The 13,856-nt window shown below is 46.7% G+C and overlaps 1 protein-coding gene across 1 annotated transcript; it reads right to left on the reverse strand.

The window, feature by feature from the left end:
* Nucleotides 1-1,301: 1,301 nt before the first annotated feature.
* Nucleotides 1,302-9,345, reverse strand: CST7 (cystatin F). Its single transcript, XM_075088578.1, has 4 exons — nt 9,193-9,345; nt 4,691-4,863; nt 4,280-4,396; nt 1,302-3,802 (listed from the first exon to the last, which is right to left on the reverse strand). Exons 1-4 carry the CDS (start codon nt 9,266-9,268, stop codon nt 3,725-3,727), a joined length of 444 nt encoding a protein of 147 aa, XP_074944679.1. The 5' UTR covers nt 9,269-9,345; the 3' UTR covers nt 1,302-3,724.
* Nucleotides 9,346-13,856: the final 4,511 nt, after the last annotated feature.

The following is a 13,856-nucleotide window of genomic DNA, read 5'->3' on the forward strand; positions in this document are numbered from 1 at the left end:
CCATCAGTCAGCAGTGCTTTATATTTTGGTTACAGGCAGTTTGTTTCCTAGGCAATTTAAAAAGTAGGAGTGTGAGAGGAAATATTCGCATAGCAAAGTTTTTGAGCAAATGCAGATCTCTGTCTGAGGATCACTGGGCACTGTGAAGCTCTGGTGAAACGCAGACTAGCTGGGTTTGAGTAGCACTGTGTGGATGGAGGTCCCCTTAGTGTGCAGCCAGTCCCCCCACATGGCAGACTGTTAGGGAACTCTTGTTCAGCTGAGGCTAAGTATCTTCATAAGCAGATGAGCCAAGAAAGTATGTCATGCACCAAGCCCAGTGCTTCCAGCATACTGGAGAGAGATCTGAAGCTGAAGGCAGCTGCTCCTTCAGCTTGTTTGTAGCACCCATACCTCTGAAGCACCAGCTTTGGTTGTCCCAGAAGCTCTTAATGTCTATGCTGGGATTGTTCCTTTTTATCCAGCATCCAGGGCTGGCAGGAACAACTTTGCCTTCTCTCCTTATGCCCTAAATCTTTACTAGAAATATTTCTTTTTATTTAATTGCCTTTGTAGCCTGGAATAAATGTGTCGCGGTTTAGCTCCAGTCAGCAACCAAGCACCACACAGCTGCTCGCTCGCTCCCCCCCTGCTGGGGCAGGGGAGAGAATCAGGAGAGTAAAAGCAAAAAAACTCATGGGTTGAGATAAAGACAGTTTAATAGGTAAAGCAAAAGCTGCGCATGCAAGCTAAGCAAAACAAGAAATTCATTCACTCCTTTCCATGGGCAGGCAGGTGTTCAGCCGTCTCCAGGAAAGCAGGGCTCCATCAAGAATTAACAGTTACTTGGGAAGACAAATGCCATCACTCCAAATGTCTGTCCTTCCCCCCCCCCCTTCCCCCCCTCCTTTATATACTGGGCATGACATAATATGGTATGGAATATCCCTTTGGTTAGTTGGGGTCAGCTGTGCCGGCTGTGTCCCCTCCCAGCTTGTGCACCCGGCAGAGCATGGGGACCTGAAAAAGTCCTTGACTAGTGTAAGCACTATTTAGCAACAACTAAAACATCTCCACATTATCACCACTGTTTTTAGCACAAATCCAAAACATAACCCCATACTAGCTACTCTGAAGAAAATTAACTCTATCACAGCCAAAACCAGGACAGGATGTCAGAGCCTCAGCAAGCTCTGCAAGGGTATGGACTCCCTAGAATGTATAGGTGAACAGTTAACCTTGTTGTAAATGCCAGCAAAGATGCAGAGGGCAGAGACATTGACTTCTGACTGCTGCATGTCATTGCGATTAAATGCATCTTCCTCCTGATAAAAGACTCTTTAATTGCCCAAATCCTTCCTGCACAAAGTGCTCTGGGGTGGTACAAAGAACTCAGTTGACTTTATCTCTGCTCCTTTCTTTGGTGCTTGTGATAACTGTTACCTGGGGGGATGATGGATGCTGCTATTCCAGTGTGCCTGCCTTATTGTAATGTTACAATAAGCACTTTGCTGCAGGTGTAAACATATGGCTAATCTGCCTTTCTCAGAAGGTGCTTGTCTCCTTTCCCACTGTGGTGGTTTCAATGAGCTCATCTGTGGTGCAGTAAATGCTGGCAACAGTTTTATGTAAAACATGCTTCCAAACAAGCCAGTTTGGATAGAGAGGTCCGAACATCTGGATGCATTTTCCTTGAGAAAACAGCAAGAGCATGTTGGGTTTGTTAGCCTGCGTGACGCCAGGTTCACCTGGCTTTAACTTTTATTTCTCTGACAAATGGGGAACTGACTCTGTGAGGAGACTGAGATGAAGCTCTTTATGCAGGGGGCTTGAAGGGTCACATATAGGAGACTGCTCTGTGGTGTGCTTACTACCCGCAGGAGTCTCTGCATGGACCTAAGCTGATTGCATGCTGCCTTCTTGCCCCCACTGTGGCACGTGGAAAGGCTGATGACATCTGTTACTGAGCAACAGGCTGCCCTGCTGGCTGAAGGAAGAAATGAGGATCTGTCTGGCCCGTTCTGGGCCCAAGCTATCTGGAGCTGATGGCCTGGTTGGAAGCCCTTGGTATTGTGTGAATCACCCAGATGAAGTTGAAGAGGGATTGAGGCCATTGCTAATCCCTTTGAGGTTTGGAGAGCAGGTCCTCCTGGCTCCTCTTGCCCTCTTACAAACTTAGCTGTGGCTTGGCTTTCCTGCTTTGTGGACAACTTGAGCCACCATAGTTGGCTTTGTTTTTCCTTGTCTTTGGCATCAGGCTGTCAATGGTGGTTTGTGTGATGGATAAATGTAGCACCATGTTATGTCCATCTATGGTCCTTCTGAAGGTTTCTTTTGAGTTCTTCTTTTTCAGCTAAGAGACCGCCACCCCCAAAGATAAGATGCAGCACAGCTGTCTCTCTGGCAGTGGATGCTGAATTTGAACTGCTGCTGGGCCACCTGCTCATCACAAGTGATGTTTCTGAAGCAGAACTTGAGACTTGCTCAGCCTGCAAAGGTTTGCTTAGGGATTACTTGGTGCAGAGACCTCAGCTGTGCTGTTTATAGATCCATCTGCCTTAAGATCCCTGGACCTTGGCCTGGAGCCCTTTGCTGGCCTTTCTGAATGAATGGTTGTTAAAAGGCTGAAAGTGCAGGTGTCACTGCTAATAGGAGCTGCAATATTGCTGCAGAAAGGCAACAACTATCAGAAGAGAAGGGGTGTTTGTGGAAAGAAAGTGTTCTTCATAGCTTAGGTCAGGGCCCTATCCATATATAACTGCTGATCTGTGTATGACTGAACATGGGCCCAGACTTTATTGCTGTATTAAGGGAGCAGTTACCCAAATCCTTCCAAATGAGGGCCTTAGTCCAGCATAAGCAACAATCTGCCCATGCATGAAGAGTGAAAGCTGAAGGAATGGTAGGTGCCCACCTCGAGAAGTCCATCATTCTACTAAACTTGAGTATAAGCTGTCGTCAACCACAGAGTGAATGTTTTATATTAAACTGAATGAAAGTACATTGTTTAACCTTAGCAAAAATATGCTTTGGGAATATGATTGGGTTTATTCATCTTGGCATTTGCAATCATTGCCTTTCATAGTATAGATTAGGTTTTGATCAAAGTAGAAGCACTTGTTAGACTGTATAATTTCAGGGCTGTGGGTGTGTTTCAAGACAGCCTTATCCATACTCTCATCTTGAAAAAACAACACTACCTCATACATTCCTGACAGATATGTCTAATCTTTTCTCTAGCACTGGAAACTCATAAGACTTTGTGTGTGTGTGTCTGTGTGTGTGTGTGTATGTGTCCCCAGGCAAAATATCCCATTGTTGTAAAGCTTTCCTTAGCGATCACATGTGCTGTGGTTTAGCCTTGTTTACGTCATAGCTGCATGAAGATTCATCACAGAATAAAGCAAGTCCAACAGAGCTTCCTGGGTGTGTTCACACTGCTTGGAAATTCAGCCAGAGGGTGGTTGGCTCTCTACTGAATGAATGGCAACATGGTGTCATCTGCAGTTTAGTTTTGGAAAAACAGATACACAACTGGATAGCAATAAATTCAGTCGAGGCAGGTCTTTGTCACTCAGATTTTTGAGCATCTTTCTAAGGGAGAAAAACAACCATGTGCTTTGAGAGAAGAGCTCTGTAGCGATTCTGTACAGCTGTTTCCTACTCCAGTTTTGGACTCAACAGGCAAGGAAAAGCTCATGGTGGTAGATCCACTGTTAGTCAGGCTCTCATGGAGAAAGGTGAGTCAGTGACAGGCAGCAGTGGGGACATATGCTTTATGTAACCAAGGTGTTATCCAGACCTCAAAATAGCATTTCAGCATCTGCAAATAAAAAGCAAATTGGTGACGAAGTTCAGGTGGCTGCTGGTTGTTCTCAGCATTGTGGGCCATGATGGGGTAGGAGAGAACAGCATCGTCTTGTCTGCCCCTTTTATCCTGGGAAAAGTACTGGTTGCTAAGTAATCACATCTTAGTGGGAAAGCCCCTGTAAGGATTTCCCCCACCCAGGAAATCTCTGTTTAGCTCACACTCTATTTCTGCAAAATTTCACTCATTTATCCGGGAATGTGGGCTAAATGGCTGCATCTGGTTCAACTCCTTGCAGACAGGAGCTGGTCCTGGACGCGTGAGAGGTACTATGTTGCTTATACTGATAACCCTGCCTCACCCCAGTGGGCTCTGCAAAGGCTTGTATATCTGTGGGGACATGGCAGAGCTGGTCTGAAGGTGGCTACACAGCTAGAGATGGCAAAGAATTCTCTGCAGTTACTGGGTACTCCAAAGGAACTGGACACACACCTGTTGCAGTTTTTTTTCCCTCTGGAAGTGACAGTTGTCCAGGCTGGAGTGCTCCTTCTTCTCACACACGGTGCGTCCAATTTCCACGTGGAGCATGTACTTCAGTCCTCTGACAATCTAGGGGAAGGAGTTTCCTTCTTTGAAGTAAGGGCAGGGGAAAGGGATGCCAAAATTTTAGCTAGGAATCAAATTCTTCAAATGCGGTGTGGATAGAAGCGTGCTATGTTGAACTACTGGGGGTGGTGGTGGGCATGGAGCAAGAACCCCCCCTATGGAGCAGTAGAAGGACATGCTGTTTATCTTGAGGCATGCGTAGCAGTCCTGAGGAGCATCAGGGCTCCCATGGTGCTCTGTAGGAGGGTCAATTAGTAAATGGTTTGGAGGACCACAAGAAGTCTGGGCTTTTCTTACCTGTACCATGGCTTTGTTTATTTGTGATTCCTTAAACAGAAAGAGGTCATTGGAACTGTTGTTGTATCTGTAAACCCCAAAGCGAGCCGCCTTGCGAACACCAGGATTGTCGGTGTTCATTGGGACAGGAAAGCCAGGTTTCATGGTTGAATTAGGTGGTGGTACATATGTATCTGAAACAACACAAAACATGAGTGCAAAACACATCAGGTGCCTGAAATAGTGGGAGCTTCAGCCCCCTGAAACAACGCTAAACCTTCTTACTTGTCCCATGCACTTATGCTTCAGAAGGACTCTGCTCATATCCATTACAAAGTAATTTTCCTTTATATATTTGAAATAGTGAAACAATCCTGAGGAATGAAGTGTCAGAAAAAGATGCTGATAGAAATGGTGGCAGAGCTCAAACTAACTTGGAAGAAGCCTGGGTATCATTAATATTATTTAGAACATCTCTGGTACAACTGCCAGCTCATAGAAGGCCCAGTTTTGAATCTAGTTATAAAGCTAGATCATGTTGCTCAGAGTGCAGTATAATTTTGATAACTTATCGTTGTCTGGCAGACCCTGCTGCACTTAGTTGGCATGACAAGTTTAACTTGCAGACATACGTCTTTTCCACCCTCCATTAATCATTTGGTGGCATCTTGAGGTTTTTATTTTAGGGGGATTTAGGTGGTGATAAATGTGGGGGGAAGATACCCTCCTTCTACATGCTGACAAGGGAGGGGGTATCCCTGTTCTCCAGCTCAGCAGGGAAGGGTCTAGGGCAGAACTTGGGCTAGCTGCTCACTGTCCTGGAGAATGGGATGCTTTGGATACTGAAGTGCTGTTACCCTGACTCAAATGCCAAGGACCATCTTATTATCAGAGCTGAGAAGTGGAGGAGCAAGGTGTGTAGGAAATGGGGGGGGGGGGGGGGGGCAGTGGCACCCTCACAAGCTTTCAAGTTTGATCACTTCACACAGCCCTTATTACCATATATTCTTACTTGGTTGTGTAGCAAATTTCCTTGTACCCTGCTTGGCTTTAATATCAGTATTTCCTCCCCTTTACACCTGTCTTCCCCTCCATTTTCCCTGTTCTGAAATACAAACAAGAGGAAGAAATGATCAACCTGCACAAGCTGCTGTGCAGCCACTGCTGATGCCAAGACCTGCCAGTGCAGGAGGTGGCCCTTGGACTTCACGCTCTGTGTGTATGTGTGTGTGTGTGTAGGCAGTCAGCCTGCGTGTGCATGTGCCCACAAATGTGCATACAGAGCTTGTACTAAATTTGCTGTGAAAGTCAAACTTTTTATCACCTCTAGCTTTTTTTCATTAACAGCCAAGCACAGAGAATAGACTGTGTAAGCCAGTTTCTACTAAGAAACTCAAGAGTAGAAGAGAGAAGGATAACCAGGTGACCCAGAGTCTATTTAAAAAAAAAACCAACCAGCATTACATGCCATCATTGGCACAGGAGGCTGCAAAAATTCAGCTTTCATGTTGCTTACATATGTCCTAGTTACACTAGTACATCCTCCCCCGCAGGTGGTAATGGCTGTACCCACTTGTAACACTGCTTGGGGATTAGAGTGTTGACGTGCAAAGGACAAACTCAGTTCCACACCCCTCCTCAACCCAAGGATGTCCAAATTCATGTCTTTTCCTGGCTGATACACCAGCTACCTTAATGACCCCCATGTTTTCTTGCAGGTGGGAGCTGAGAGACCCAGGCCATGTGTCTGAGAGGAGTGGAGGTTCTGCAAGTGGCTTTGTGTCTGGTGTGGAGGTGACAAGCTTTCCTGTCCCATGGTCTCTGATGTATGTTGGGACTGGGTGTGCAGCCAGTGCTGAGCAACCTGGCAGGTTTTTTCACATAACAGCTCAGAATCCACTTGTAGGTCCTGAGACTATTCTCTATGAGATGATATTTTCCTACTGCAGCAAGGGTGGGATTCAAGAGCCACAGAGACTCATGACCATGCAGCCTAGGACTGAAGGTATTTCTCAGGCAGCATTTCTTATCCAGTGGTCAGCTCATAGGCAACACTTTCCAAAGCATCTGTTTGTCCTCTTGTGCTGAACAGGGACTTTGCCAGGGAGTAAAGGTGGTTGGATCCGCAGGTGATTCAAAAGGGCTGTTGCAGGATCTGCCTGAAGTCAGATAGGAAGTTTGGGGCAGAGCAGCACCTTGTTTTGGGCCTTGCCCATAAGGCCACCTGTCATCTTCCTCAGGGATGCCATGCCTTCTCCTGTACCATCAATATCAACTCAATAGCTTATAGGCACAAGCTTTTTCCTGGGCTCACCTAGCAACTGAGACAGGGTGCCAGGCTGAGAGCAGGTCACTGGCTTGGGCTCATCTGGCTGCTTTTCAGTACCTTGCTTGAATCTATGCTGTTATGCCTGTTGGAAAGTCAGATGTGGCAGTGGTGGGGACATTGACAGCAGATACTGTCCTTTGTAGTAGGAGATAACCGCAGGCTTTTTCAATTTTAGTACAAAGTTCCCCTGTGGCTTGATAGCCCTCAACACTTCTTGAGTCATGATGACGTCTTTTAGGCATGGGGTGGCAGGCTGAATGAGGCTGGCTGAAGTCACACTGTGTGTCTGGGAAGAAAACGATGAAATGTGTGCCTCAAAGCAAGAGGCAGAGTTTGAAGTTCCCTTGTTCCTGACTCCGGTGCCTGGTAGGTCCAGTAGTGTCACACATGGCAAGGCCTCTGAAATGCGACATCTGGACAGGTAGGCTCACAGTCTAGCAAGCTGGACCATATGTTGTAGACGGGTAGCAGGCTGGTAATATACCATGTGTTGTAGACAGATGGTAGGCAAGTACATTTTTGCCGCAGCTTTCACCAAGGCGTACTGGGCATTTTACCTCCTTCACCCATTGCATTTTGGGGTTGAGAATGACTCATACCAGAGCAAAGTGAATATAAAACCTACTGAGCCCTTGTGGGAGAACTTTACCCCCCTGTTTTCCTCTGACGACCCAGATTCCTTAAGGTTAGGATTTTGTTTTTCTTGATGTGCTTTGATTCTCATTCAAGGTGGTCACTGTATGGCACACACACTAGTTGGAAATCACTTTTGCTGTTTGGAATAGTTCCCACCACTGTATTTCCAACACCCAGATATTCTGTGGTGTGAGGCACCTGTAGTTCTGAATTTCTCCACTGCAACCTTTCCTAACAGCTTCTTCCCTAGCTTGGCCCTTGAGGGCCATTACCTTAAAAAGTTGAATATGTATAAGGTGATGGCCTGACTCCAAGAGCAAAGCAGAATGGCTCAGAGGGTCAGATAACAGTGCAGGGCTCTAGGCACACTAGTACTGGTGAAACACTTGTCCAGTCCTGGGTGGGAGCAGAGGCATTGCATGACCTGGCAGGGCACCTACAATACTCAGAGGCCCTGAGGAAGTGATCTCACAACCTGGGAAAACAGCTCTTACCGCTCTACAGGGAGATGCTTAGGGCCAGAGCATTTGTATTTTAAACCCCACCCTTGCTTCTGGGTTTGGAAATGTGAATTGAGAAGGAGCAAAATGTGGCTGCCCTCCTCTTCCTTCTGTTGGATGGCAGTCGGGCAGACTCTTTTCTCGCTCTGAGTTAACAGGCAACTGCCCGTTATTAAGCAAGCAAGTGCTGTTCTTGCAGAGGTGAGTTGAATGTTGTATTAAGAGGCCGTCTCTTGTGCTTTCCTCATGGTGGAATAATTTGGGGGCCCTGTTTCTGCAGTATGAGAGCACAATCCTCTGGATATTCTCTCCCAGCCTGCAGTGAAGCAAACAGGCAGATTGCAACAGGTTGGGTTTTTTTTGTTTGTTTGTTTGTTTTAAATGGGGTGCTTTCAAAACCTCCTCCCCATTACTAAGCAAGGCTTAGGCTTTATCTTTACATTTAAGATGCAGCAAAGTTCCTGCATGCTTCTGCAACCCCCAAAGGAAACCACAGCTGAAACAAAAAGCTACTGGCTAACCAAACACCATCCCTGAGTGCATTAGTACTTTCTGTGTATGGGAGTCAAAGTAAAACTGAAGCAGAGCTAAAACCTTCAGAGAGAAAACACTCCTGTCTGCAGCTCCCGTTCTAAAGATTTAAGGCCAGCTGCAATCAAGAGAGTTTCCTTGCTCAGCAAAGAAAGAAATGATACAGAGTAATGTTTCATTAAAGTCAGCTAATCGGCACTCAAGTGCCCATCTGTAGTTAGCATTCAAATTGTTACCCACAGTCTTTAGATTTAATAATCAAGGTCATGCAGAGTTTAAACACTGACAAATAAGCTAAAACCAAAAGTTGACTTTAAAATCCTTAGATGATGTCCCTGGATAACATGGTTCACTACAAGGGGAGAAAGTCTTTTAAGCCGTTGGATTTTCAGCTGCAGTCTGAACCCTGCAGTGCTGAGCCAGCATGGGCAGCAGTTGGAGAAGGGCTGTTATTTATCAGTGCAGTAGAAAGCAGCACTCACAGGGCCTAAAGCACAAGCAAAACAGAAATTATTTTCCACTCTTACCATCTGAGGTCCTGATGAAGCCCCAGAATGCTAACCAGCAAAGTGCGGCAAAGCTGCAGGTGAAGTTCACTGCCATTCTCCAACAGTTCAGAAGAAAAGCCCGCCAGTGAGAGGAGTGGTGACCCTGCTTCCTGCAGGCGAAGATGTACCTCTTTGAGTGCTCTTATTGGCTGGGAGGAAAGAAAAAAAATCACCCTAAAACCCCCTGAATCATCACAGCTCTGATGCAGGCTTTGCCTCCTGCTGATGACCGCACATCTCAAAGCATCACCACAAAACTCTGGCTTGGTGATAGCAGCACCAGTCCTGCAATCAGACAGGGACTTTTGCTACGTGATCCTCACAGATCCTTACAGATCCTGTGCAAAAGCATGGGCAGACATGTGTGATGTAACACTTGGAAGTGGTGTGGGGGTGAGAAAGCGCATGACTGTTACGCTCAAGATTCATGTGGAAATTTAATCCCTAAGAAATGGGCAGCAAGCCCTGGCAATGTAGTGCTTGACTTATGTATGGGTGTCTGCGTGGGGAGAAGCCTGACAGAGAAGATGGGCCTAGAGTCTTGCTTCCCCTGACGTGGAGATGTGGGGTTTGAGTGAGGGAGACAAGTTTTAGGGGTACGTCCCTGAGGGGCTGTGTCAAGCAGAGCCAGTAGGAAGAGGCTTTTGGTTTTGGTGGCAGAGAACACTTTGCCCCATATTTACAAAAGGTGTTTTGGCAACAGGAAAGGGCTGCATTAGGCTCAGAGGAGGTGAGGTTTTTCACTAGGTGCTCTCCAGAGAGCAAAATAAACATGAGCAGAGGGGTAGCTTGGTTCTCTGTGGCATGTTTGGGTTTGGATTCCCCAGGGTCAGTGCTTGGTTTCCAGAGAGGTCATCTCCTGGCAGCGTTGGTCCATGCTGAGCAGCTTACAAGTCTGGGAAAATGAGCTGGTTGCCAGATGTGATGCGCCTGGGACCACCAGCTGTCAGATTCAGGAGACTGGGAGATGAACTGAAGGGCTGGGTGTGGTGGACCGCATGTGTGCGTTTTTTCAGGTGAGCAGGAAAATAGTGGTTGCCTTTAACTTGCCCCAGCAATGAACTGTGCTCCTTTCTGAGCAAAGACATCTTATTGCCCAAAGGAAAGTCCTAATGTAGGCCAGTGTAGGTGGTACATAAGAAGCTGGAGGAAAATAATCTTAGTGTTTTCTTGTAGGAAGGGATTAAGTAAATCCTCTGTTGAAACATCCCATGAAGAAGGAATGGGGCAAGCATGGTGAGTCACATTTATCGGCAGTCCTACTTGCATAGAGCTTCTGAATCACCCCAAAGCCTGTGGAAAATGTTGAGAGAGCATGAGAGGGGCTCTCCTGGTTTTCTTCACACAGTGACCTGTCCCTCATCTGTGGCCCTCACTCCTCTGCATGGCTGAATTAGTATCTTCAGCCCGCCCTTTCTCATCAAGAACTGTGCTCTATAGTTCTACCCGCAACATGCAACAAGGGGGGTGGTCGGGTGGTTGGGACCTTCGTCACTGGATCCCAACGCATCTCCTGTGTATTGCAAGAGCCTGTTTGTCACCCTGCCACACTGTGCACCAGAGAGGTGTTCAGGCTTCCTGCAGGACCTGCATCTCTGCTTTCTTTGCTTCCTGGTGAGCTCAGAGTCTTTTGAGTCGAAAGGGGCTCAGTGTGAGGGTCTGCTCAGGGATTTGAGGGGATCTTTCTAGAGCATAGGTTTTTTCCTTGCTTAAAACAAGTGGTATGGGACACCACTAGTAGCCCTTTGACAAGATTTGGTGTGGGTGGGGACGATGACTAACAAAGACAGAGAGAGTGCTGAGATGCAAGTCCAGCACCCACAGCCCTTCTCCCAGCCGGTTCTGTGCAAGGCCACCTTGCTTTCCTCTTTGCACTAGAGGGCACCAGAAGGTAATTCGCTGTGCTGGAGCCCAAGCTTGCCTGGTCCAGGCACCCATAGGGCATCTCGAGCAGCCACTGCTGCATTAGATCTGACCTGAGTGCTGAGGAGATTGGGGTGCCCTTGTGTGGAGCTCCTTCCTCTGCACAGAAACCAAAGGCAAGTGCAAACCTCACACAGAGCAGAGTTGTCCCCAGTGGAGTAGGGACAGACCCCAGGGGCAGTGGCCCTGTTTCAGCCTCCTCCAAAACTAGCAATGCCCTGGGCTCTCTCCTTGCCTGGAAGGTTGCCTGTGGCTTTGACAGATCACCTCTTGGGTGTCTGATGGTTGGTGGCCCAGAGCAGAGAAGAGTGTGCTCTGGCTGTCAGGGCACCCTTGCTCGTGATCTGATGCAAATGTGGCTTGATCTGCTGTGGTAACATCTGTGCTGCCACAGACTTTGTCCTGGGGAGCTCAGGACATGCTCTAAAACCTGCTCTTTCCTGAAGAGCACTGTTTTACTGTTAACAGGGTTTATAATGCCAAACAGTGACTTAAAGAAAGCAGCCTGTGTCTGCAGAGGGCACATTTTTCCTGCCTTCTTCCCTCTCCCCTTCTTTCCATAAAATTGCTTATTTATAGCTCTTCCAGATCAACTTTTCCTTTTCCTAATGACCCTTTTATGACTCTGCTGAGGAAGTTTCTCCAGTTCTTTTCTCTTAGGAAGTAACAGAGTACCCACTAGTAAGCAGTAGTATTAAAAGGGCTAGGTATTATTATGTGAAAAAAAAAACCAACCCCCCCCAAAAAAACCCCAAACCAAACCCAAACCCACCAAAAACCTCCCCCTCCCAATAACTGAAAAACAACAGCTAACTCCAAGCCCACAATATGCAAATACTTGTGATTTTTCTCTGGGAATTTTTGTGCCCTGAAGGAACTTGTGACTGGAGACTGGGTCAGTTGTTCTTTTGCCATGTTTCGTTCCAAGCAGGTGCCATGTCCTGGGCCACTGCTCTGTGCCCCAAATCCCAGTGTCTGCAGGAGTGGAACAGTGTGGATGTCTCATCTGACATCCAACCCAGGAAAAGGAGGCAGATCCTCTTCTCATTGAAGCTCCCTCAAGGTCACTGATGGGAATTTTGCCCACTTTCCCTGGAACGCACATGTAGTCCACCTCCTCCAGCTCAGCACAGGGCATGGTAGGACACTCCACGGCGTGGTTTCTACTCCCTAAATTTCCCACTCTGTGGCTGTTCCTGTGTGAGCAGAAATCCTGAGCAGGGAGAAGATGACAGTAAGAGGGCAAGGAAAGGCTTGCTGGTTATCCCAGGGTAAACAGAGCATTTGCTTTAAGCAAACAGCTAGCCCTGGCCCACTCTACGTGAAGCCTGTGATCTGTCTACATTAAGCTGGGTTAAATAGATCTTAAAAGACTTGCATGCCTGAAGAACCCTTGTGTTTGTTTTTGTGCAAGTAGGGGATGTTCACTGCAAATTTTGGGAGACCAAGTGCACTTTCTTTTCTGCAAGGAAGTTTGCAGAGTCCATTCATTCTCCCACTGTTGTGCTGGGTTATTAGAGGCTTGGAAATAGCCTGCAACTGTGTGTGGGGGATTTTTTTGATTAAAATAAGAAACCCCCAACTTCTATTATCCATAAATCAAAGATGTAATCATCTCCTTCTTTTCCACTGAAGAAGCAAAACCACAGTACCTGAATTTCAATTTTCATGACATTTGGTGCATGAGGCTGACTTTTACAGCATCGCTTTTTACTTTTGTAATTCAAGGCACAGCTTTGGCCACAGAGCACAACCCAGTAGTTGCCACCATGGCTTCCTGGAATAATGCCAGTGGGGTCTGCAAGGGGTCATGTTGGAATTACACTCCTGTAAATGCAATCACCGTCTAGCCTTGCACCCACAATATTTCATTTGCCCTTCACAGACCAATGGGGGACTGTAAGAAAAATTAATCTCATTATTAACTTTTGCAGGGGCTTGGAGGATGGCTGGAGTGTGTTTGAATTGTGCTTTCAAAAGTTTTAATTAAGACACATTTACCAGTGTCAACAGTTGTTTTTTTTCCTTTAATCTTTTTTACATTTTCCAGGCCTTCATCTGATCCCCAGAGCAGCTACTTTAGTTGGCTTTGCTTTAATGAAGGATCTGAGCAAGAGGATGCTTTTTTGTCTCTTAGCTGGAAGAGGGGAATCACCACAATTCAGCTTTTGGTAGACTAGTATGTGGGAAAATGTGTGTTACTTTGGCAGACTTTAAGCCTTAAAAGTGAAAGAGGTGGACATGATGATTCTCATGGAACTCCCCCAGGACTCACAGGATGAACTTCTTCCACACTGGAGACCTGCACTTTGCAGATGCTGAAATATGTCGAAGTGCAGAGAAAGGACAGCCCAATGAAGGACCAGGGTGAATAATTCAGGTGAGGACTCAGCTGCTCCTTTGCTGTCCTATAGCAGGAACACGCCACCAGCCTGTCTTTCGTAAGTGAAAAACCACACAGCTCATATAGCAGCAGCTTTAAAGTACAGGGTCATCTGGGCAAGCCACAGGGTACTGATAAGCATACATGTGGCTGAGAAAGTTTGGTCAGGCACAAGGGATGGAGGAGAACGGCTCAGAGCACATAACCCTATGTAGGATTAAAGCAGCAGTGATGGCTATAATAAGGATTATGTGTCTGTGCACTTGGCAGCAATAGGATGTAGATGAGAAATTGGGGTTTGACAATGGTAGGTTGTCTCCTTATGCTCCCTTGTCTC

Source organism: Phalacrocorax aristotelis, chromosome 3 (assembly GCF_949628215.1).
Source record: "Phalacrocorax aristotelis chromosome 3, bGulAri2.1, whole genome shotgun sequence".
In the NCBI taxonomy this organism is placed as follows: Eukaryota; Metazoa; Chordata; class Aves; order Suliformes; family Phalacrocoracidae; genus Phalacrocorax; species Phalacrocorax aristotelis.

Bases quoted from the DNA above. Each gene is read 5' to 3' on its own strand.
- CST7 (XM_075088578.1), bottom strand. From the start codon at position 9,268: ATGGCAGTGAACTTCACCTGCAGCTTTGCCGCACTTTGCTGGTTAGCA. The intron at 4,397-4,690 runs GTAAGAAAAGCC...TCCTTCCCCTAG, and splicing joins TAAACAAAGCCATGGTACAG to ATTGTCAGAGGACTGAAGTA. The intron at 3,803-4,279 runs GTGTGTGTCCAG...TTTTATTTGCAG, and splicing joins GGGAAAAAAAACTGCAACAG to ATGCTGAAATGCTATTTTGA.